Raw genomic sequence first — 26,799 nt, forward strand, 5'->3', positions numbered from 1 at the left:
GGGTGAAAGTGAAATTTCATCCTTTGATAAATACACCTTTAAAAACCCCATAGAAATGAATGGGAAGTGGCGGAATTTCACTCTAGTGGCGGAACTTCACTCTTTGATAAATATACACCATTGTCTCTGTTTGTTTAGGATAGAAGCTGCCATATAAGCTTGGTGTGACATCACTTCCTGCCTGAGTCTCTCCCAGCTCTGAGCTCAGATTACAGCAGGGATGGGAGGAGCGAGGGGAGAGGAACAAACTGAGCATGCTCAAGCCCTAGCCCTGGAGGTTTAAGCTGAAAACAGTTAGTCTGATACAGAAGCCCATGAGTACACAATAGAAGGAAAGAAATGTGCTGTTTCTTTTGACAGAGGACTCAGAGCAGCATTACTTTGAGGGATTACTGGTATATTTATATAGATCTTATATCTAATGTTAGCCTTTCCTTCTCCTTTAAATGAAAGGCTGGGTTTTAGGTGATTGTTTGAAGGTCAGGAGGTTCTGGAAGTGGAGAGGGAGTTCAGAGGATGGGGTCAGCAAATGAAAAGTTCTGGATGCTCTCCATCTATAGCTGAACTACACCTCCCAGCCACATGTTGCAGATCCCTGTGCTATTTAGTCTCCCTAGGCCTTTACAGAAGAACTAAATGAAATTCAGTTTATGCACCAAGCTTAGTCATCTCTGGTTTTGGTGTCTCTGCCTGCCGAGCCTCCTTTGAGAAATTTTCCACCCAAACCCAACAACTGCATCTCTCTCTCTCTGTGAAACGCAATGTTTGGAAAATAACTAAAGCCCTCGCTTTGCTTAAAGAGGAAAACAGATGCGCTCACAGTCTCCTATTCTCCGATGAGCCTTTGGGGAACGGAGTGAACTTTTGAACCAAAGATGAGGAGCCCGCGCCTTCCCCTCTTTCTCACTTTAATAAACATTTTTTTTTTTTCTTCAATTCATTAAGATTCAGAGGATTGGATTAATTTGGCATGCACGGCACACACTGATCATACCTTTGGATGCTTATTAAATCTATGCATGATTGCGCCGGAGAAAATTAATCGCATTGTTTTTGTGGAGTGGGACGGCATTGGAGAAGGGAAGAAAATGAAGGGAGAAGCGACACAAAGCCACACTAAAGACACAAATAAAGCACATTACTAATGAGGGAGCAGAAGAAGGCCTCTAATGATTTAAAGGTGTATTGGGGAATGCCGGGAGAATTGTATCTCGCTGAAATATTCTGTTAATGATCCGTTTCCTGACAATCCCAGCAATCATTCCCTTTAAGCGGAATACAATGGAAGACTTGCGGTAAAGCAGATTGATTCCTGCACCTATTTACAAACAACATGCACCGATTTGCTCTAATGTGAAATTGCCTATTATAGTTATTATTACCTTTTACTTACCCGGTGCAGACATATTAAACTGAGCTCTACAGAGACTGCTCATTTGCATCATCCCCAGCACCAGTGGAGCTTACACTCTACGGTTACCCCATGACCTGGGTTTGTTTTTTGGTACAGGTACTGGATCTGTTATCCGGAAACCCGCTATCCAGAATGTTCTGAATTATAGAAAGGCCATTTCCCATAGACTCCATTATATCCAAATAATCCAAATATTTAAAAATGATTTCCTTTTTTCTGTGTAATAAAACAGTCGCTTGTACTTGATCCCAACTAAGATATAATTAAACGGGTGGTTCACCTTTAAGTTAACTTTTAGTATGTTATAGAATGGCCAATCCTAAGCAACTTTTCAGTTGATCTTCATTATTTATTTTTCATAGTTTTTGAATTTTTTGCCTTTATCTTCTGACTTTTTCCAGCTTTCAAAAGGGGATCACTGAACCCATCTTAAAGGAAAGCTATGGGGGCATTTTATTGCCAATAGATTAGCTGCAATAGTACAAGCTAAAATGCTATATTTATTTTGTACAATGTTTTACCATACCCGAGTAAAAAGCTCTAGAAGCTCTCTGGTTGTTTAGGATAGCAGCTGCCATATTAGCTTGGTGTGACATCACTTCCTGCCTGAGTCTCTCCCTGCTCACTTATAGCTCTGGGCTCCGATTACAGCAGGAAGGGGAGGGAGAGAGGAGCGAACTGAGCATGCTCAAGCCCTAGCTCAGATTACAGCAGGGATGGGAGGAGGGAGGGGGAGAGGAGCAAACTGAGCATGCTCAAGCCCTAGCCCTGGAGGTTTAAGCTGAAAACAGGAAGTCTGATACAGAAGCCCATGAGTACACAATAGAAGGAAAGAAATGTGCTGTTTCTTTTGACAGAGGACTAAGAGCAGCATTACTTTAAGGGATTACTGGTGTATTTATATAGACCTTTCTGATATTTTTAGCCTTTCCTTCTCCTTTAAAACAAATGCCCTGTAAGGCTACGAATGTATTGTTATTGCTACTTTTTATTACTCACTTTTCTATTTGGGCCTCTCCTATTCATATTCCAGTCTCTTAAATTAAAATCAGTGTGTGGTTGCTAGGGGAACTTGGACCCTAGCAACCAGATTGCTAAAATTGCAAACTAGAGAGCTCCTGAATAAAAAGCAAATAACTCAAAAATAATAAACCAATTTCAAATTGCCTCAGAATATCACTCTCTGCATCATACTAAAAGTTAACTCAAAGGTGAACAACCCCTTTAATACTTATTGGAAGCAAAACCAGTTTATTGTGTAAGTCTAGTAGACTTAAAATATGAAGAGAGATCCGTTACCCGGAAAACCCCATTTCCCGAGCATTCTGGACAATAGGTCCCATACCTGTATGTGGAAGAAGCACATAGAATCAGACAGTTGTGTATAAAGGCATTGGCTACTCTCCATATTGTCAGTATGAGTGAGAGGTGCCATATTGCTTGCCTCAGCTGATCTAGTACAGGGGGTTATACAGGAGTAAAGATTTTAAAGCTGTTCATAGACATCGTACAATAGGTTTTGTACCTGTATGCTGGTTCCATAATCCCAACTGACATCTCTATACTACTATAGATATACTAGGAGTATTAGTTGGGTTTGAAAACTGGCTGCAGCTCCTCTTTACTACCTGCCATCAGCCCAAAGGAACAGATTTGCCATATCCATCATTAAACTGAATCGGGAGTCTAAATCTGGACAGCGGATCTTTCCGTAATTTGGATCTTCATACCTTAAATCTACTAGAAAATCATATAAACATGAAATAAAGCCAATAGGCTGGTTTTGCTTCCAATAAGGATTAATTATATCTTAGTTGGGATCAAGTACAAGATACAGGTATGGGACCTGTTATTCAGAATGCTCAGTTTTCCTGGATAAAAGATCTTTCCATAATTTGGATCTTCATACCTTAAGTCTACTAGAAAATCATTTAAATAAACCCAATAGACTGGTTTTGCCTCCAATAAGGATTAATTATATCTTAGTTGGGATCAAGTACAAGCTACTGTTTTATTATTACTCAGAAAAAGGAAATCATTTTTAAACATTTAGATTATTTGGATAAAATGGGGTCTATGGCTTTCTGGATAATGGATCTTTCGATAATTTGGATCTTCATACCATAAGTCTATGGGAGACGGCCTTTCCATAATTCAGAGCTTTCTGGATAATGGGTTTCCTGATAACGGATCCCATACCTGTACACTGCAGCCAATTTTTTGTTTTAGCTTCTCAGAATTTATAAATGATAAGGTTAGAATCGATGCATATAGGTATGAGATGTCACGTTCAGAAGACAATCTACCATGAGTCCTTTTTTAACCAAATAATTCTAAGTTTTAAAAATGATTCCTTTTTCTCTGTATTAAAACAGTACAGGTATGGAATCCATTATTTGGAAACCCATTATCCAGAAAGCTCTGAATTATGAAAAGGCAGTCTCCCATAGACTTATGGTATGAAGATCCAAATTATGGAAAGATCCATTATCCAGAAAGCCCCTGGTCCTGAGCATTCTGGATAACAGGTCCCATACCTGTACCTTGTACCTGATCCTAACTAAGCTGCATGAATTTAAATGGATGGCAACACAATCCTATGGGGTTTATTTCAAATGTAAATGACTGTTACCAGACCTAAGGTATGGTGATCCAAATTAGAGAAATATCCCTTATCCAGGAACACCCCAGCATTGTGGATAATATCCTATACCTGTATTAAATACATGAATGAATTTGTACATGGGTTTTATGATATTCCATAAAGCAACTTTATTTGCAGAAGTGTCATATATACATATATATTTATTAGGGATGCACCGAATCCACTATTTTGGATTCGGGCGAACCCCCGAATCCTTTGCGAAAGAATCGGCCGAATACCAAACCGAATCCTAATTTGCATATGCAAATTAGGGGTGGGAAGGAGACAACATTTTTTACTTCCTTATTTTGTGACAAAAAGTCACAGGATTTCCCTCCCCGCCCCTAATTTGCATATGGATTCAGCCGAATCCCGAACCGAATCCTGGATTCGATGCATCCCTAATAATATATGTATAAAGTCAATGTAAAGTCTAGGAAAGTGGGAATACATTAGGCAAGGATGAGGAGAAACCCTGAATTGTTGGGCGAGCATTTCTATGTATAATGAGAGAGCAGCACTCTGGATATGGGGTATAAGTCATAAGCAATGGAATGGACAAGTCATGGCAAGCATCCAAACAGCAACAATGTATGGGAGCTGCCATATTGGTTGCCACAGAGTGTTTTCAGGATGTTGGGGTCCAAACTGGGGCAACTAGCCAAGACACAGGACATAGTGAGCCCCACTCAGAGCAGAAGAGAGCAAGAAAGTAACACTTTATATTGGTTTCCCTACACAGCTGTAAGGGCAAAGCCAGACGTGGCGTTTTTACGTTGCGTTTTTAAAAAAGCTCCATCAGGCGTAAATACGCCGCTGAGACCGACAACATGCGTTTTTCAGCAAGTAGGTTTCTTTTCCCAACATGCACTTCTCATTGTTCTCTTTCCCAATAATTCCACTGGCTGGCAATAGAAAAGCTATTTAAGAAATAGAAAAGCTATTTACATGCAATACGCAACGTAATTACGCCACCGGCCTAATAAGCCGTAAAAACGTATATGCGTCATTTATCTCATGAGAATTTGGACGCCATGTTTAAAATACGCTGCGTATTTACGTACAGTGTGATTTCAAACATGCAGATCCCATAGAGTCTATTGAATCGGTAGTTTCTTGACGCATTGGCGTTTCTGCTGAAAAACGCCAATAATGGTGTCCCATGGCGGATTTCGTCTTGCAAGCACCCTGTGAGAATTGCCATAGTGTGTTTTCCAGTGCTAGTGCAGTTTATGCGTATTTTTCCAGTGCTAGTGCAGTTTATGCGTATTTACGCCTGACGGAGCTTTTTTAAAAACGCAACGTAAAAACGCCACGTCTGGCCTTGGCCTAAGTTTCAGTTCATCAACAGCAAATACACCGCAGGTCTGTATCTGAAAAACCTACGTGATATAAGTCTTCTTGCCCCGCACATTTCTAAATCTGGTTTTTGGAGCCCTAGCGACTAGGCAAAAAAGTACGATTTTTTCGGATTGGACGCCCGAAAAGTCAAAATTATATCAGAAAAGCCCAAAATATTTGGATTATCATACAAAACCCAGACAATAATATCTTCAAATTGCAAATCAGACCTTTGCCATTCACTTCTACAGGACCTTGATAGGTTGAAGTATTGAATTGAAGGTTGAGTATTTTCTGATTCTGACTTTTTTCATCCTCGAGAGATAATTCCGTCATTTTTTTCTAGTTTTTACCATTCAAACTTTAATAAATAATCCCCCAAATCTACTAGAAAATCATGGTAACATGAAATAAAGCCAATAGTCTGGTTTTGCCTCCAATAAGGATTAATTATATCTTAGTTGGGATCAAGTACAAGCGACTGTTTTATTATTACACAGAAAAAGGAAATCAGTTTTCGAAATTTGGATAAAATAGAGTCTATGGGAGACGGCCTTTCTGTAATTCCTGTACCTTAAACATAAATATCATTAAAAAAAATTTAAATAGGATTGTTTGCCGTCAATATGGATCCATGCAGCGGTTTTAAAAATTCAAATTTTGGAGATGGCATATAGGGTTTCTGGATATTAAAAGTTGTAAAAAAGGAAGACAAAACTTTCTTGGATCCGTTTCTTCTGCAAGGCACTAAAGGTGGATAAACACAATATAAATAATAAATGTACAAATGATCTGGGCACAAGGTGTCCGGGGGTTGCTGGGAGTTATAGAAGTGTTGCCTAGTGATTTTGTGCACATAACAAAACCCTTGGCTGTTAAAAGGCCATACGTCATTAGGGTTAATGGTGCAAAGGAAACAAACAGCCATATTCTTTGCTCAAAGGCTGACATTCCTCCAGGGTGCAGTTCCACATGAGCTTGTTCTTCAGATGCCCCCAGCAAGTGGGGAGGAAGGAGCGGATAGACGGGCCGAGGAAGGGGGTCAGCCCCAAAGACAAGCTTTTACCAGTGGAGTTCAGACAGGTCAGAGTGTGACCGGCTCACATCCAGGGTGAAGAGTTCAGCGAGCTGACGAAAAACCAATATGTCCATTTATTTCCATTTAGTGCAAGCCATGCATATAAAATCCAGATCAATCCCATTGTAATCTTATGGAGCTCGGTGCAATTTATGCAAACAGATGTCTCCGAGGTATTTCATTCCTATTCTCCCCACAGAGAGCATCGCTTCAAGTGATCGGGGATCCGTCTTATTGGATTAGGACTTTGGCGTAATTGTGTAATTGTAACAAATTCTATTTTTTTTTTTTCCTTTTCTTTTTGCGCCACCGTTTTAAGTGCTTCCCGGCACAAATGAAAATAAAGCACCGCTGTCCCCATTTATCCTCGCTTGCAATCTACTGCTCCTATTAGGTGAGGTTACGGAGGGACACAAACTGCAGCTCCACAAGTCACCACAAGGTGGCGCTGAATGCTGGAAGGACAAAAACACGGACAAAAACCTGGGCTGCCCCTTTATAAGTCATCTGTGGGATCTCCATCTTTATAAAGGGATAACTTATGAATAGGATATTAAGGAGGCTTGTTACTGATAAAGTATTTGTGTATTACACGTCCACAAAACACAAAGTGGAAGCTTACTGTCTGCCTTTCATTAATGCTGGACTACGATTCCCATCAACCCTCCACAGCCACGTTCGGAGCAGTAGTTCTATATAATTCTGTGTGTTTTGCATTCAATTCTGCTTTGCCTTTGCCCAAACATTAAGGGGGTTATTTATTAAAGTCTGAATGTTAAAAACTCAAAAAAATCCAGTTTTTCTTTTACTATAAAAAAAATAGTAGCAGTAGTAATAGAAAAAAAACTCACATTTTTCGGGATTTATTATACCAAGAGGATGGAAAAAGTCTGAATTTAAAAAAATCCGGCATCTCAGACCTGCCGAGGATGTATATAAGTGAACGGGAGAGGTCCCTGTACTATTTGGAAGTTTCTGTGGTCTGCGCTGGAATTAGCCCAAAAATCCGACAATTTTAGACTTTTCGGGCAAAAATCAGAAAAATTGGGGCTTTTCGGGAAAGAGCCAAAACAAATTTGGTAATTCAGAGGAAAAAAAAACGTATGATTCAGGTTTTTGCTCAACTTTATCAAGTCTGTCCCCAATTGGATTAAATTTTGCTTTTTTAATAATAAATAAGGACAGTTTGGTCAGACTTTTTTTTAAATAAATTCGGATTTTAATGAAAAAGGCCCACTATGTCTTGTGGTTGTTAGGGTCTGAGACCCAAGTTAACATACCCTAGCAACCAGGTCACGGTTTGAATGCCTGGTAGAATTACAAATAAAATAGTAATAATTACAATGTAGCTCCGGGAGTCATTTGTTTGTGGTTGCTGGGGTCAGTGACCCACCAGCAAACAGAATTTCAAATGAAAGATCATTTCTACAGCCTGATTTGTCGAATTTATGCTATCAGCAGTCTGAAGCCTCTTTGCTGGCAAGATCAAAGCCCTCCAGCAACCAAAGGGTTAATTATCAAACCAAAACGCTGCAGATCAAAATAATAAAGTTTTATAGCTGTTTAGAACGGGGAAAAGGGAACTGGGATTCTTGGTTGTTGGTTTGGAGGGAATTATAGCACAGCAACATCATACCAAGGACTGTAGCATGGGTACAGCATAGCAAGAGTTAATTGTATTGGATGACCTTTCCCTTTAAGAGGGGCTAGAGGGCAGCTGCATGGACACGGACATATATTGGGGCGACGTGCAGTTTAAATGCACACGAGACGAGGGGCGTTTTATCATAGAGTGTAACTGTTATATGGACGCTCCGTGGATTTATCAGGAATATTAGCCGCGGCGAGATTAATATTGCGCCTGGTGATTACCCGTTGTATCTGTGAATTACGCACATTACTGGTTTTATGGCGACTATTTACAGCATTAATTCTAACTGCTTATGTTTAATGAATTATCTTATTAGAGTGTGACGCCATTCCCGGGCAGATTTACGTTACGCGTCGGTGATTTTTTTGTTTTTATACTGCCGGATCAAAAGCTTTTATTTTGTTTATTCAACAATTTTTTTAAGACTGTTACAGGTATGGGGCCTGTTATCCAGAATGCTCGGGACCTGGGGCTTTCCGGATAACGGATCTTTCCGCAATTTGCCCCTTCATACCGTAAGAAAATCATTAAATAAAGCCAATAGGCTGGTTTTGCTTCCAATGAGGATTAATTATATCTTAGTTGGGATCAAGTACAAGCGACTGTTTTATTATTACACAGAAAATCATTTAAAAAAAAATTCTGATTATTTGGATAAAACTAGCCTTTCCGTAATTCAGAGCTTTCTGGATAACAGGTTTCCAGATATCGGATCCCATAGTTGTACTTAGTTTCTAATTTCTTAACGGTTTGATAGATTTCTCCCATATATATATATGTGCGTGTCAATGCATTCCAGTGACTGTGACGGAGTTAAAAAAAAAAGAAAAGAAAGGGGATATGATTGATTATGGGCATTATGAAGTCAATAATATGACTGGAAACAGGAAGTGACCCGGGGCCCAGGGCAACAAACAGACATAATCCATCTGCTAAATACAGCCTGGTGCTTGTGCCGTTAAACCAGAATATTAGGGTGATTAAAACTGGAGAGAGAGAGACATAAGGAGGAATAACTGCTGTTTAATCTGAACGTATTAAATAATTAACCTAAATTATTACAGGGGCGCGCAGATTCTGGAGAGATTTGCAGCACTTTTAACCCCTTAGAGGCTACCATGAGCCCCCTGGATAGGTTAAGCGCATGCATAAAAAGGTTAATTGCATCCAAAAATAGAACATTAAATAAAACTGCGGCCAAAAATATTAAAAAAAAAATTAAAAACCCCACAAAAGTAGGGCGTGTGAGGATTTTAGCACCAACGCACGGTGCATTCGGGAAAATAATAGAGAATAATAAAAAGGGAATGGCAGCAAATCCTCGTCACGCGGAAGTATAAGAAGTGACACTGCGTATAAAAACGCAGGTAAATTTTTATCATATAAACGGCTCCGCAGCAGGCGGCTATTGTGGTAATGGCACTAGTGTGTCCCAATGAACAAGTAAAAATGTCGCGAATAAGTGGGATGTATGAATACTAAAGGGCAGGCCAATAAAATATGTACGGATAGAGTGCGACTGTTATGCTCCGGCTCTATAGCAACTCTCAGCCAACGGGTGGGCACCTATAAATCACTATTGTTCCAGGTAGGATTATCCCACGGGTGCAGCAGTTGTATAAATGGAGCCACTGACCGATACTGGGAGGTTTGTACCGAGCAGCAGTCTCTTCTTAGGCATTATAATTAAAATACAGGTACGGGACCCGTTATCCGGAAATCTGTTATCCAGAAAGATATGAAAAACGGAAAGGCCGTCTCCCATAGACTCCATTTTATCCAAATTGTAAAAAGTGATTTCTTTTTCTGTGTAATAATAAAACAGTCCCAACTGAGATCTAATTAATCCTTATTGGAGGCAGAACCAGACTATTGGGTTTATTTCATGTTTATATAATTTTCTAGTAGCCTTAAGGTATTAAGATCCAAATGACAGAAAGATCCACTTTCCAGAAAGCACCAGGTCCCGAGCATTCTTGGAACAGGTCCAATAACTGTATACATTATAATATGTAATAAAAGTGCATTTTGGCCATATTTATAATTAGATATAAGAGGGTGAAGTTTTGGTTCTATGTGCACTGGTTTTTCTCAGGTTAAAAAAAAATTCATTTTAAGGCAGATTTTACTTCTGTCCCCTATTTGCACTGTTTATTAGGCGATGCCCCAACATGGGGTTAGAGGAGACTAATATTTTCCCAGGCCAAAAGTGTGTTTGTAGTCTTGTGTTCCACATCAGCTCCATAAAAAAGTCATATAAGGCAGTATTAGGGGGTTATTTATTGAAGTCTGAATGCTAAAAACTCAAGATTTTTTTTACTAGAAAATCCAAATATTTAGTGGGGGGAAAAAAATCGAATTTTTAAGATTTATTATACCCAGAGGATCTGAATCAGAATCTGAAAAGCCGTCATCTCAGACCTGCTGAGGTTGTATATAAGTCAATGGGAGATTGGAAGAAATACTATTTGGAAGTTTCTGTGGTCTGCGCTGGAATTAGCCCGAAAATCCGACTTTTTTCAGGCAAAAATCCGAAAAATGTGGGCTTCTCAGGAAAAATTAGAGGTTTGGGAAAAGAAATCCGAAAAAAATTCTGATTGAATCAAGTTTTTAAAAAAAAATAAATAAGGTCCAATCGTGGATTCTAGTTTGGTCGAACTTATTTTAAAAAAAAATCTGGATTTTGATAAATAATGCGTAATGTGCGCTCATTTTCTGCATATTCGAAGTCATTCTACTTCTAGTACTCTAATGCTATTTATTCAAGTAACCAATTTCCCTGCTCTCACATTATTTTAATTGGCACGACCGGGCACCATCTTGTTCTACCGTGCAACATTACCCTCACATTTCTTCATTTCGCTTTAATTCCTCTACCCCTGATATGGTGCCAATTCCACACCCTGCAGAGCGACATACAATATATTTGTAAAGATAAAGAGCATTTTTTTTGACAAAGCTAAAAAAAAAAAAAAGTAACAGGGCATCTCCAGGCCACAGGTTAGATTCAGGGGTGTTACTACAGAGGAAGCAGAGGGGGGCCTAGGAGGGATAGGGGGCCCCTTGAGGCTCTAATTAATGAGCAATTTCAAAATATATTAAGAAAGCAGGACAACCTCTGGATATGATGAGGGGCTTTAAAATGAATTTGCTGTGGGGTCCAGTATCATCTAGTTATTACACTGGTTAGATTGTAAGCTTCATGGGGCAGGCAGCTCATTCCTACTCTCTGTGTAGTATAAAAAGCCGGCTGTGCTGAGTGCACGCTTGGTGGCCACCTATGGCTATCATTGGAGCAGCACCCTGATAATCTTCTGTGGTTTGGTTAATAACTAATAATAATATTTAAAATGTAGGTGCAATATTTATTAATGAAACAATGTATACATGTATATAGATGGGAGAATGAGCGCTATAGTGCCCAGGCATTAAATATCGATAGCATCGGCTGATTTCCAGCGTGCAAAGGCTGAAAGACTGATAGTAAACTTGACCTGCCAGTGGTCCTATTCAGCGGCCATTTTTTATCCCCCTTTCAGCAACGTCCCTCCCCTCGGCAAGCACACGGTCAGGTCATACATGGGCTCGGGTGAATCTCCGTTCACATTTACATACAGGCGGAGTCTGACAAAGAAGGCCCATCTGTTCCCGTCACACTGTACAAATGGAGTGTCACCCAACTTGCTGCCAACAGCAGTCTCTTTCCCTTCTGGGAGGAAGAACAGAGATCTCTGCTTGAGAGATGTACTAGGGAGATTTCCCCTTTTCTATAGCCTGCCCCTCACATTCCCAACACCATGAGCCAACCGGCCGAGATTGGCTTCCAAAAACAGCCGTGTGCGAGCCCTGGTGGGTGTGTGGAGAGGAGCAGAGGGGCTGCAAGGAACACACCATGAACTCTGAACTCTCCATGGCCTCCAACTTCATTAATAAACTTCCAATGTCACGCGCTGAGCTCCCACTACATCTCTCCTGTGAAAAACACCAATTTGATGAGGTGAATGGAAGGGAAGCAATGTGTTATATATGGGAAGGAGAGCGATCGCTTTCAGCTACACAGCCGCCACACTGTTATATTCACACTGGTATATTCACACACTTATTAGCCTCTCGTTGTTCTTCATCCCCCCCCCCCAAGCTCACGCCATTGCTCCAGTTTAAACGTGACCCAGTGCCGCCATTATGGGAACCTGGAAAAGCCTGAACTTTTAGCAGCCTTTATTGTGTCTCATGTCAGGAAAAATCCGCTTGAAAAAGGAACTAAAACGTTCTGAAAAGCTTTCTATGATTATATTAGTTATCCAATAAAGGTATCGCCTTTATACCACTTTTGTTATTTTTTTTTATTTCAAAAGGGTCGTCCTGTAACATGTAAAAACAAATACATGTAAATGGCTGCACAACAACCGCCTAATGATGGACCCGGCATGTTATGCACCGCACCAGTGAGCTTACAATCTATAGTGGTGCAGATTTACCTTCATATCGGAGGAACGATTGTTCGGTGCCATCTCCAGACCTGCCACTAACCATTCAGATGAAATAAAGTAGTAAAAGAACAGATCAGACGATGTTCTGCCCCTGACAGTAATCGTACGAAAGTTTATGTCCGACAAAAGCTGCAATACACGCAGAGATATTATCAACAGCCGACAGAAATCTTTTAACCTGGCGGATAATCTGAACGACCGATCTCCATGGGACGAAAAATGTTGGGACTCTCCACACACAGCCTGAAAATCGTAAAAATCGAAAGAGTCATACGATTCGTACGATTACGTCTGTGGCCAGCTTAAGATGCCGATCATATTCAAACCACAACTACAACGCCCTGCTAATGGAAGGGGGGTTAGTAAAAGCTCAAGAAACTAAACTTGTTTCCGCGACATTTCTGAACTGGAAAAGCACCAACGGGAAAAAGTTGCGGAAACAGCAAGTTCTTTTGACTCGTCGCATGATAACTGCAAATTGTTTCCTTTAAAAGGGGTTGTTCACCTTTCCACACAATTTTTGCAGTTCGGTTGTTTTCAGAAATAAAGGTTTTTTTTTTCTCAATTACTTTCTATTCTCTATTTGGGAATATTTGAATATTCAATGAAGATGTTTCTGGTGCGCAGGATACTTTCCCTCTGAGCACAATGAACAGGAACTGAACCCTGAACTCACTTTCCCCTTTGAACTCTCTGCCTTCAGCTACAGACGCTGCTTTATTCTTTTATTAAAGACTTTCCCTCAGTAAGAGATATATATATATTTATATTCATGGAGCTGCCCAATTACCTGCTGCTTCCTTTCTCTAAAAGGCACAAGCTGCATCTATGCACATATACTGAACTCCTGAACCAGGGCAGGGCTAAGCCAATTGGGCTCCTTAAGGTGGCTATACATTGGCACATTAAAGCTGCTGATATCTGTCTTTTGAAGGGACCCAAGCATCGACCATTGTTAGAGCTAAATCATTAGATACAGGTAGAATTCTATTGTTTCTATATGTATATCTGACCATTCAGCTCTACACGTGTGTATTGAAACCAATGATCTTTCTTGGAAACATCTTTCCCTAGAAAGATCGTAATTGTTATGTCTATGGGCACCTTAATGTAGACGCTGGTGTTACAGACGGAGACAACATGGAGTGTGTTCTTGTACACGGTGGTCTAGGTGCACGGGTTCAGCCACTTGCAGATTGATCAAGATATCATGATTTTAATCTGCACTAAATGATTGTAGGTAGGAGTATGTAGAGCAGCCATTGTTAGGAAAACTGGCAGGACCAGGCCAAGCCAACCGGGCACCCTAGGCAACCCGACCAGCCAGCACGTAACCCTACTGCATTATATGCCCCCCACCATGCAAGCACCTCCACTGCATCATATACCCCCCAACCCCACCACGCAAGCACCTCCACTGTATCATATACCCCCAACCCCACCACGCAAGTACCCCCACTGCATCATATACCCCCAACCCCACCATGCAAGCACCCCCACTGCATCATATACCCCCAACCCCACCATGCAATCACCCCCACTGCATCATATACACACCCAACCCCACCATGCAACCACCCCACTGCATCATATACCCCCAAACTTACTACACAAGCACCCCCACTGCATCATATACACCCAACCACAACATGAAACCACCCCCACTGCATCATATACCCCAAACCACACCAAACAAGCATGCCCACTGCATCATATACCCCAACCTCACCACACAAGCACCCCCACTGCATCATATACCCCCAACCACACCAAACAAGCACCCCCACTGCATCATATACCCCGAACCACACCATGCAACCACCCCACTACACCCCCATCCCCGTGCTCACACATGTGATGTAACAGGGGAGGGAGGGAAGAGAATGCAGAGGGGAGGGAGATAGTGGCAGAAGGAAGGGCAGAGTAGGAAGGGGAGAGAGTTGCAGAAGGAAGGAGAGGGTAACAGGTACCTGTCCCACCCCAAAGGGCGTGCCCCAAAACGTTACACTTTAATACATACGCAGGGGTCTCCCCACTTGCAGAGTGTTGTGTGCCGGTTATTTAGCTTTACCAGCCCTACCCCCCCCCCCCCATTGTTATACCCTAGCCAGGTGCCTCTTCTGTCTAATTCTAGTTCTGGCCCTGTCCTGAACTCACCCTAATCTTCTTATAATCACCCACAAAACAACCCCCTTTGTGGCTTCTATTTCCCAATGTGTGGTTTATGGTTTTCTCTGTTGTATTTGGTGAAGAGATATTAAATAAAAGATATATAGTGCTAATCAAAGTAATCATTAGCAGGAGCTCCTAATTCCAGATTCTATTTCAGATAACTATGAAGATGCTACGTACGTACCTATTCCACTGTGTACAAGAACATACTCCACGGTGTATCAGCCCGTAACTCCAACGTGTACCTTGTTCAATTGTCTCGCTTTTGGAAACTCGTAAATTCCAGCCACAGCCATAACAAATAACTTGTTTTTTTTTTTTTTGTGAAAGAATTCCATTTTGCCAATACAGCAGAACGTATTTGAAGCACCATTAACTTCAGTCACTGCCTCTGGGAAGTGCATTAAAACCATCCTATGAGCTTGTCCATGGTAATTAAAAAAAAACAAAATGGAGAGGGGGTGCAAAATAAAGGCTACAATTAATTTCAGAGACGCCTGAACCTGGGTCACCGGCGAAATTAGCAAATTTTGGTAAACAAAAGATTCTGAGCTGAGATTACAAGGGTTAACAAGGTGCTGCCCGAATCGCGTCGGGAGGTTAATATGTATTTACTGGCCTTCAGGATTGGGTCTTGAAATTGGTTCCTGGTTCATTAAATGATATCCGTGCTATTTAATGGACTAAATGGTTTTATTATTCTACGCAGAGGTCCCTGAATAATTCTCGGGCTGCTCTTGGGAGCCGTAATGCGATAATGAAAGAATAATAATAAAAAACGTTTTTTTTTTTAATAGAAACATCCATTTTTAAACATTATGCCGACAGAACAGAAGGTGTTAAAAAAAGAAAAAAAGGAGGGTGGATTTTGTTTTAACCGTTTCAGCAAATTCTCGGATCTGTGAGCAAGGACAACCTTTAGCCCAACTGCTGAACCTAAAATGCTCGGCGGGAGACATTAGCCGGGGCTCCGGCTGATCCAAACGTACGAGGGGGTACAGCGAAGGCTGAATAAAGTCGTCTTCTTGGCCATTTGTTTTCATAATGAACAAGGTCTGTTAGCCAGAGAGAAGAATTAAACGTATTGTTACAGATGTCGCTACATTTCACAACAGTCAGGGAAACCGCCATAACTTTGATACATGTACATCAGCGGCAGAGCAGTAATAGGGTAATAGAGGTGTAGCCCCCCCCCCCCGTGCATATTTTAGATTTATTCCACGGCAGCAAGCGGGGAGCTGATCTGTTTCCAGGCCCAGTGACTACAGGTTCAGACTCACGATTATTTCTGATAAAATAATAGGCAAATACTTTTTTTTTTCTTCAAAATTCTAAATTATGAACCAAGGGGTAGTTTACATTTACCTTTAGTGCAGAAATTACGTGCAGTTGGTCTTCATTTTTTTTAATTATTTTGCTTTGTTTTCAGTAGCTCGCCAGCTTGGAATTTTAGCAGCACTCTGGTTGCTAGTGTCTCATGTACCCTAGTAACCAGGCAGTGGTTAGAACTGGAGAACAGAATACCAATAGGAGATGGTCCGAATACAAAGACAGCAATAAAATCACACCCTCTCAGAGCAATCTTTTTTTTTTTTTTTTTTCCTTTGCAGGGGTCCATGACCCCTTAATAAAGGGGTGGTTCACCTTTAAATGAAAACTATACCCCTCAAACAATGTAGGTCCCCAAAAAAATATATTACATAAAACAGCTCATGTGTAAAACCCTGCTTCATGTAAATAAACCATTTTCATAATAATATACTTTTTTAGTAGTAGTTTTTTGGGTAAGCATAAATAGAAAATTGCCATTTTAAAAAAACTCTACTTGCTGGGATCGTATGATTCACGGTGCATACATACATTCCAAACAAACCATACATGTTAGGTCACATGATTCAATTAACAGACAGAGTTCTGTCTTTTGCTTCCACACTTCTTCCTGTTACAGTTAGAGCTGCAGTATTTCTGGTCAGGTGATCTCTTCCTGTTACAGTTAGAGCTGCAGTATTTCTGGTCAGGTGATCTCTTCCTGTTACAGTTAGAGCTGCAGTATTTCTGGTCAGGTGATCTCTTCCTGTTACAGTTAGAGCTGCAGCATTTCTGGTCAGGTGATCTCTTCCTGTTACAGTTAGAGCTGCAGCATTTCTGGTCAGGTGATCTCTTCCTGTTACAGTTAGAGCTGCAGTATTTCTGGTCAGGTGATCTCTTCCTGTTACAGTTAGAGCTGCAGCATTTCTGGTCAGGTGATCTCTTCCTGTTACAGTTAGAGCTGCAGCATTTCTGGTCAGGTGATCTCTTCCTGTTACAGTTAGAGCTGCAGTATTTGTGGTCAGGTGATCTCTTCCTGTTACAGTTAGAGCTGCAGTATTTCTGGTCAGGTGATCACTTCCTGTTACAGTAAGAGCTGCAGCATTTCTGGTCAGGTGATCTCTTCCTGTTACAGTTAGAGCTGCAGCATTTCTGGTCAGGTGATCTCTTCCTGTTACAGTTAGAGCTGCAGTATTTCTGGTCAGGTGATCTCTTCCTGTTACAGTTAGAGCTGCAGCATTTCTGGTCAGGTGATCTCTTCCTGTTACAGTTAGAGCTGCAGCATTTCTGGTCAGGTGATCTCTTCCTGTTACAGTTAGAGCTGCAGTATTTGTGGTCAGGTGATCTCTTCCTGTTACAGTTAGAGCTGCAGTATTTGTGGTCAGGTGATCACTTCCTGTTACAGTAAGAGCTGCAGTATTTCTGGTCAGGTGATCACTTCCTGTTACAGTAAGAGCTGCAGTATTTCTGGTCAGGCGATCTCTTCCTGTTACAGTTAGAGCTGCAGTATTTCTGGTCAGGCGATCTCTTCCTGTTACAGTGAGAGCTGCAGTATTTCTGGTCAGGTGATCTCTTCCTGTTACAGTTATAGCTGCAGTATTTCTGGTCAGGGTATCTCTTCCTGTTACAGTTAGAGCTGCAGTATTTCTGGTCAGGCGATCTCTTCCTGTTACAGTTAGAGCTGCAGTATTTCTGGTCAGGCGATCTCTTCTTGTTACAGTTAGAGCTGCAGTATTTCTGGTCAGGTGATCTCTTCCTGTTACAGTTAGAGCTGCAGTATTTCTGGTCAGGTGATCTCTTCCTGTTACAGTTAGAGCTGCAGTATTTGTGGTCAGGTGATCTCTGAGGCAGCACACAGACCATTACAAAATGGTGGTTCAAGGCAAGAGATGTAAAAGGGCAATATTTACTTAAATATATATTCCAGTTTGGTAAGATTCTTTAATATGCCACTTAATTTGATATAAACTATATGTTGCTTAAATATTCATTTTGGGCGGTATAGTTTTCCTTTAAGGTAACTTTTAGTATGTTATAGAGTAGCAACTTTTCAATTGGTTTTCATTTTTTTTTATATAGTTTTATAGTTATTTGCCTTTCTCTTCTGACTCTTTCCAGCTTTCAAATGGGCGTCGCTGACCCCTTCTAAAAAGCAAATGCTCTATAAGGCTACAAATCTATTATTGTTGCCATTTTTTATTACCGTCTTTCTATTCAGGCCTCTCCTATTCAAATTCCAGTCTCTTATGAATGGTTGCTAGGGTAATTTGGACCCTAGCAACCAGACAACTTAAATTGCAAACTGGAGAACGGCTGGATAAAAAACTAAATAACTCAAAAATCAACAATAATAAAAAATGAAAACCAATTGCAAATTGCACTGTATAACAGCCTAAAAGTTAACTTCAAGATGAATTACCCTCTTAAAGGCAATTTGTCTTCTTTTTTTTTAAATTTATTTAGCTTTTTGTTCAGACGCTTTTCAGTTTGGAATTTCAGCAGTGATCTGGTTGCTAGCAACCAGTCAATGGTTTGAATGAGAAAGGTCTGACTAGAATGATAAGTAATAAAAAGTAGCAATAACATTTGTAGCTTTGCAGAGCAATTGTTTTTTTTCAGTGGTCCCCATTTGAAAATTAAAAAGAAAATTGAAAAAATGAAGACCAACTGCAAAGTTGTTTAGAATAGGCCATTCCATAAGATACCAAAGGTTAACTTAAACATGAACAAGCCCTTTTAAGGAGAAGGAAAGGTTAAAACTAAGTAATCTTTATCAGAAAGGTCTATATAAATACACCAGTAAACCCTCAAAGTAATGAACGTCTGAGTCCTCTGTCAAAAGAAACAGCACATTTCTTTCCTTCTATTGTGTACTCATGGGCTTCCGTATCAGACTTCCTGTTTTCAGCTTAAACCTCCAGGGCTAGGGCTTGAGCATGCTCAGTTTGCTCCTCTCTCCTCCCTGCTGTAATCTGAGCCCAGAGCTATGAGTGAGCAGGAAGAGACTCAGGCAGGAAGTGATGTCACGCAAGCTAATATGGCAGCTGCTATCCTAAACAAACAGAAAGCTTCTAGATCTCTTTACTCAGGTATGGTAAATCAGTCTGCAGAATAAATATAACATTCTAGCTTGCACTATTGTGGCTAATTGTGGTTGATGTGTAACCCAGAGTAAGTAGCTGTTAGATTTTCCTGGTTAAATGAAGTTAAGGAATAACAGGGCTGAACAGAGAAGGTTCATATGTGCAGAACAGGAATGATCAATTCACTTGCATTAAGCATCACTGGAAACATCTGGAGAAAGCGCTCTGCCTTCCAACTGACGTCCAACATTTACAGAGCAAATGTAATTAAAATAGGGCAGGAAGTTGCTACAACTCACAACACAACACAGATACTGATACAAGAACGTTTAATGAGAATATTTATAGCACAAATATGCACCAACTGGCTAATTCGCTACTCAAAATCCAATGGTTTGATCAACTGGGTTAGATGGGGGGGCAGTCAGGTGAGATCATATTGAAATACCCAGTATATACATATTTGCCCAAGATGTGATGCAGACGGCACACTGTATATAAGGCCCAGCTTGGGCCACTACTGCAGGAGCAGCAGAAGGCTAAATAGTCTTCCACTTCTTGGGTCTCACTTGCAGTAGAGTGAAAAGCCGGCCCATGTTGTTGGGATCTTTAGTCTATTGGACATGCCCAACCAGTCAGGGTCTGTAGAGAGGATCCAAGAAGATGATGACAATGTGGTGGTCCTACCCGGGGTCTCAAGTAAGCCATTATAACCCCTAACATTTTGGTACAGATTATACCTTTTTCTTATGGAAGCCTAAAAGTACCCAAGGAATGCAATCAACAGGTAACAATTACTCGTCAACTTTTTGAAAGCAACAGTTGCCATGGGTTACCAGAGCTGGTGTACCTTTTATTATATCCCTCCCATTGGTTTGTATATCTGGTGTAAACCAGACAATGCTTATTAACTGCATCTCTACATAGCATAACACTCTCCCCATGTTTCCATGCTAATCCTGCATAAATATTCATGAATATTCCCATCCTTGCTTACCCGCGACACTGGCGCAGCTGCTCCATCATAATAATGCTTCATTATTTTCCCAATAACATCTCATTGTGAGACATTAACACTGCACCTATAACTTACTGCTGTGCCGCTCTAAATGGAGACCCAAGGTGCAGAGCTAAACACTCGCAGAAAGTCATAATTCCCCAATTCACTGGATACATATTATTGGCACCCACTGAAAGGCCGCTATAACGCTACTCTGTAATCCCTGCGTTCTCGAAACGGCTCTGATATACGTAAATGTATGGCCATAAATCATTAATTCCACGCTCTGCTTTTGCAGGGTAATTCACTCCCTTCATGAGAAGGGTTTATATTCTCTTATTTATGTGACTGGCAGTTGCCACATTGGTTGCCGCCAGCACAGAGAGCAATAGATATGCCCCAGCTCTTTCAGAACAGTAACCCAGGTATAGATAGAGCCTATGCAGGGATGAATGTCTATATGCTGAATCAAGCAATATGTTCTTTATAGCAGGATTCTCAAAAAAAAAAAATTATATATATATATACACACATATACTAGTCCAACCTGGTGCACTCACAATCCATAGAAAGATAGAAGAAAGCAGCTGCCTGGGTGCTAGTCAAAACCAGTGTACCAAAAAAAAACGGAAAACGGCCCAAGTGATGGATCTGAACCGTTGAAATAAATTACTTTATTTTTTTCACCTAATAAGTCCTTGGAGTGTGTTTTTTGGTAATATATCTATTTTTATATATATATATATATATATATATATAGATAGATATATATATATAGATATATAGATATATAGATATATATATATATATATATATATATATATATATATATATATAGATATAGATATATTTATATATATACACACACACACACATACACACACACACATACACACACACAGGTATGGCATCCATTATCCGCAAACCCGTTATCCAGAAAGCTTCGAATTACGGAAAGGCCGTGTCCCACAGACTCCATTATAATGAAATAATCCAAATTTATAAAAATTGTTTCCTTTTTCTGTGTAATAATAAAACAGTCCTTGGAGTGTGTTTTTTTGATAATATATCTATTTATATATACACACACACACACACACAGGTATGGGATCCATTATCCAGAAACCCGTTATCCAGAAAGCTTCGAATTACGGAAAGGTTGTGTCCCATAGACTCCATTATAATGAAATACGGTAATCCAAATTTATATAAATTGTTTCCTTTTTCTGTGTAATAATAAAACAGTCCTTGGAGTGTGTTTTTTTGATTATATATCTATTTATATATACACACACACACACACACACACAGGTATGGGATCCATTATCCAGAAACCCATTATCCAGAAAGCTTCGAATTACGGAAAGGCCGTGTCCCATAGACTCCATTATAATGAGATAATCCAAATTTATAAAAATTGTTTCCTTTTTCTGTGTAATAATAAAACAGCCGCTTGTGCTTGATCCCAAATGAGATAGAACTAATCCTTATTGGAGGCAAAACCAGCCGTTTGGGTTTATTTCATATTTCCATGATTTTCTAGTAGTCTTAAAGGTATGAAGATACAAATTATGGAAAGATCCATTATCTGGAAAGCCCCAGGTCCTGAGCATTCTGGATAACAGGTCCCATACCTATCTATCTATCTATCTATCTATATAGAGATATATATATATATATATATATATATATATATATATATATATATATATATATATATATATACACGAAAGCCATGAATATGTTGTAAATTATATATTACTTTATAAACATGAAATCCCAAATGTATCTATTCCGAACCCCACAATAGAACTTTGTGTATACTCAAAGCTAACATAACAGGAAACTATAGTTGCTGATCTGCTTTTGTTACTGTCAAAGAGAAATTGTAAAGAGAAAGGTAAAACCAGTATTAGGGATGCACTGAGCCCTGCGTGTTCGGGTTTGGGCTAATCCCTACAGATACTGAATCGAATCCGAACCCTTCTGTGACGCCAAAAATGCAGAGGATCTAGCGGAAAAACCAGATGCGCATGCAAAGCTGGAAAATGTCACAGATGCAAAACAGGCAATTTGTTAAATTGGATCCTATAAGAGCTCAATTCCTATATAAAAAAAAAGTTTAAGCTTTTATTTTTCAGCTTTTTGCAACCCCAGGTAACTTGCAGCCTCATGGCAGGAGTAGCAGCGCCATGTTTGGATTTGGTTAAGGATTTTACAGTGGAATAGTAAGGAAAGAGCACAAATGATATACAGTCACTTAACTGCCAAGAACAACATTGCCTTTCCCCAGCTTTCTCCTTGCTCACCATTGCCTGCCCCTCTATAACCACAAGGGGGTGCTGTCTGTCTCTGTTTATCTGCTAAATAAAACTTCCAGGAACGAGTTTATCAGCTCCCAATTAAAATAAAAAACACACAGTAACTTGTTATTAATGCATTGGAAAATGAGAAGAAGAAAGCCACGTCACAGCTTGCGCCCCATGCACGGAGCACTTCACTTGACGTTTATGGGCTCAATTTTCACTCATTTTTCCATACTAAACTATTTCAATTATGTGTTTAATGCTCCTAATTAAATCACCGCCCAAAACAACGCAGGCAGCTCACAGATAGTGGTACAAACCAGAAGTGCTGAATAAAAGGGAGAATGTTCTAGTCATTTTCATTCGTCGTGGTAAGAGATTGTGCTGGCTTAACCCCTTATGCGCCAGGTTTAGTGAAGCAATGCAGTCGGGTTGACTGAAGGGGGCGCTGCAAGCTGTTAATACTGGTGGCATACACTGAATTTTCTAGGGTTTTTTTCCAGTAAGGCAGTGGAATTGCATTAGTCTGAAAATCCCCGCATCTGACTTGATAGCTCACGTAGAATATCATAAATCGTCCCAAAACACTATATAATGTCATTAGAGCAATCTGCTGGAAATCACTCGATTTTAGTCTTTACTAAAGATACTTCTGAGGATGGTGAGCCCCAGAAACAGAACTCTTCCAGCCGCCCGCTGAGGAACTATATGTTAATCAATGATTTATGCTATTCAACCTTAAAGGACAAGGCTCATGGGAAGGAAAATACAAGAGAGTCAATGGAACAAGCAGCAGTGTGACTTGAAGCTACTGGGCTATACAACAAAATCACGGGGGGCCGCCATCTCCCTAAGTTTGGAGAGGACAAGGCATTGAGCTTCTTGCAGCCACTGGGTCTGCTCCCTGTATTGTCATATATTGGGGGCACAGCAAGGGGCTGCAAACATATTGTGTGTACTAAGGGTGCAGACTCGGACTCTCTGGCAGTTTACTGGCCTGTGTATGGGATAAAATTAATTACCATTCGAAATCGATATAGTATTGGCTTCATTTAAGTTATCAGTCATTGTAGGGTTAGGGGCCCTTGCAGGAGCCTTTTGTCCACTTGATACTGGCATAAAGGTAAATGGCCAATGGGAATACAGCTCTGTGCTGCTCTTGCATTTCTGTTTGGGGGAAAGTCAATAACCCCTAGTGTGTTTTCTCTGTTGAGATTATAAAATGTCAGTACTGCTCCTAACTACCCATTCTGGCAGCCATTGCTGTTATTACTAACTACCAGTCAATCACACACTGGCCTGAAAAAGCTAGTTGAGGAGGAAAGGGCGATCAGGTCTGGCGGCTGGTTGAGGGGGAAAGGGCGATCAGCAGGCCCGGACTGGCAATCTGTGGGTTCTGGCAAATGCCAGAGGGGCTGCTATAAGGTCCCCTAGAAAGTCAGTATTTAGTGGGCTGATGGGGGCTGTTTGGGCCTCTATGTGGGCTGATTGGGCCTCTGTGTACCTGAAATGCCAGGGCCTATTTTAATTCTCAGTCCGGACCTGGCGATCAGGTCTGGGGACTAGTTGAGGGGAAAAGGGCGATCGGGTCTGGTGGCTAGTTGAGTGGGAAAGGGCAATTGGGTTTGGTGGCTAGTTGAGGGATGAAAGGCGATCAGGTCTGGCAGCTGGTTGAGGGGGAAAGGGCGATCAGCAGGCCCGGACTGGCAATCTGTGGGTTCTGGCAAATGCCAGAGGGGTTGCTATAAGGTGCCATAGAAAGTCACTATTTAGTGGGCTGGTGGGAGCTGTTTGGGCCTCTGTGGGGGCTGTTTGGGCCTCTGTGAACCTGAAATGCCAGGGCCTATTTTAATTCTCAGTCCGGACCTGGCGATCAGGTCTGGCGACTAGTTGAGGGGGGAAATGGCAAAGGGGTCTTGCGGCTGGTTGAGGGGAAAAAGGGAATCGGGTCTTGCACACAAATCTTGAGGGGGAAAGGGAAATTGAGTCTGGTGGTTGGTTGAGGGGGAAAGGGGAATCAGGCCTGGCAGTGTCTTGCATAGTATAGGTCAGCTCTCTCCTTAATTTTTTTCCTAAATTTTTAAAGAATGGAACAACTTAAATCCAGGAGAGGTCTTCACAGTCCCTGCAAAGTCATGTCAGTGACCCAATACTCACAGCAAGTTAAATTGCTAAAAACACTGACCTGATCTGGAACAAGTTGAAGGTACTGAAAAGGAAATATGAGCTGGCCTGGCCATTTGTGTGCAAGAATAACAAGCAGGTAATCCTCCATCTGTTGTGAACCCCAACTCCCCAGCATCTCTAGTGAATGCAGGATTATTACTACAACGTATATATAGTGCTATATAATAAATGGGTGTATACACTGAACATACAAAAGCAACCAATAACTGACGCATGAGCTAAAAGAGCTTACAATCTAAAAGCAGCATGGTTCTATTCAAAAAATGAAAGGGCCACAAACTGGATATTTCTACCAAGAACATAATTAATATTTGAGCACAATATTAAATCATCAGCACATATCATTCTAGGACTTCATCCTGCACTCGGATAGCTATTGTGTATTGCCTAAGAGGAAACAATGAATTAACCAGACAACAGGACTCACCATTATCTGCATAATCAGAAGCAAAAGAGACCTCATCAGAGGCCTGAGATGGAGTATAACTTGCGCTGTGAATGTCATCGTAATCATCCTGTCCTGTATGGGGAGAAGCAGCCTCACCTCCTGAGGAGAGAAAGTAAAATTTACTGATAATCATCGTTATGGCATATTTCATGTTTGCAGAATAGGTAGGAGAGTATGAAAACCCTTGTAATGAATAAACCTGAATCTAGGGCAAGATTCTTTATGATACCATTAAAGCCTAATAAAGATCAATGTTTGTAGGTTAATACAGTGTTAATATTTTACAGTGTTTAATTTCCCTTCCATTTTTATTCAGAAAGAAATTCAGTTTATTACACATTTCGGGAGAAGCACTTCTAGCGTGTTATATAGTCGTACGTTTACAATAGCCAGTGACAATAAATCACACGCACGGACCATTCTGTAGGGAAGTGACAGAGAGAGAACAGAATGGTTTAAACAAAGTTTATTGGCAGTAGTTTCCCTTTAACAGCTGTATGTAAAGCATTTCTACATTCAGTTTCTGAATACATTGACTCTTTACACATATAAAGAAATAAAAAGCCTGTTGCTGCAAGCCCTTAGGTCTGAGGCCTTCATGGGGGATATTGGTGATCAATATTGTTTGAAAACTCAGTATCACATCTGTATAAAGAATTCCCGTATTAGCTCAGCCTCTTTGCATTGATTTAATGTATGGGCCATATATAAATGATGATGATGATGATTATAGGATAGGTTTATATAGTATTGAATAAGCTGTGAATATCTGCTATGGGCCCCTCCATTGCCCCAATTATGTTTTACAAATATCATTGACCTCCCCTGAGATCACACTTTTAACTGAAATCTTTAAAGGGACACTGTCATGATTTTTATTTCTAAATGACACTGTTTACACTGCAAATAGTTCACTCTACAATATAAAATTTCATTCCTTAAAGGGGAAGGAAACCTAGTAGGCGCAAACCCCCCACCCCCCCTCCCGTTTGTTGCCCACCCTCCCTCCTCCCCCCTGGCCTACCCGTCCCGCTGGGCAAATGCCCCTAACTTGTTACTTACCCTTCTGCGCAGGTCCAGTCCAGGGAGTTCACAGACGACATCTTCTTCCAAGCGATCTTCTTGCTGCTTTGAACAGCGTTTTGGCGCATGCGCAGTAGGATCATTTCGCCGGTACGGATCTACTGCGCCAAAAGTCACGCGCATGCGCAGTAGATCGTACCGGCGAAATGCTCCTACTGCGCATGCGTTGTTCAAAGCAGGAGAAGATCGCGTGGAAGAAGAGGTCGTCTGTGAACTCCCTGGACTGGACCTGCGCAGAAGGGTAAGTAACAAGTTAGGGGCATTTGCCCAGCGGGACGGGTAGGCCAGGGGGGAGGAGGGAGGGTGGGCAACAAACGGGAGGGGGGTGGGGGCTTGAGCCAACTAGGTTTCCTTCCCCTTTAAGGTGGCCATAGACGTAACAATTATGATCTTTCTTGGAGAAGATGTTTCATTGGTTTTAATACACACGTGTAGAGCTGAATGGTCAGATAGACATATAGAAACAATAGAATTCTACCTGTATCTGACCATTCAGCACTAACAATGGCCCATGTTTGGGTTCCTTCAAAGGCACCCAATCAAAGTTTTCCGTACAGCCCCATCGACGAAACAACCGATATCCAAGTATTCTGC

General features: G+C 40.9%; 1 protein-coding gene across 2 annotated transcripts in view; it reads right to left on the reverse strand.

Annotated features, from left to right (window-relative positions):
- The window catches only part of skap1.S (src kinase associated phosphoprotein 1 S homeolog), a 152,045-nt gene that overhangs the window by 96,056 nt on the left and 29,190 nt on the right, over positions 1-26,799 (reverse strand). For both annotated transcript variants that reach the window (XM_018238028.2, XM_018238029.2), the window contains exon 4: positions 25,102-25,221. In XM_018238028.2, coding sequence (XP_018093517.1) covers positions 25,102-25,221 — 120 coding nt within the window. The remainder of the gene's footprint in view (positions 1-25,101; positions 25,222-26,799) is intronic.

This window comes from Xenopus laevis, chromosome 9_10S (assembly GCF_017654675.1).
Source record: "Xenopus laevis strain J_2021 chromosome 9_10S, Xenopus_laevis_v10.1, whole genome shotgun sequence".
In the NCBI taxonomy this organism is placed as follows: Eukaryota; Metazoa; Chordata; class Amphibia; order Anura; family Pipidae; genus Xenopus; species Xenopus laevis.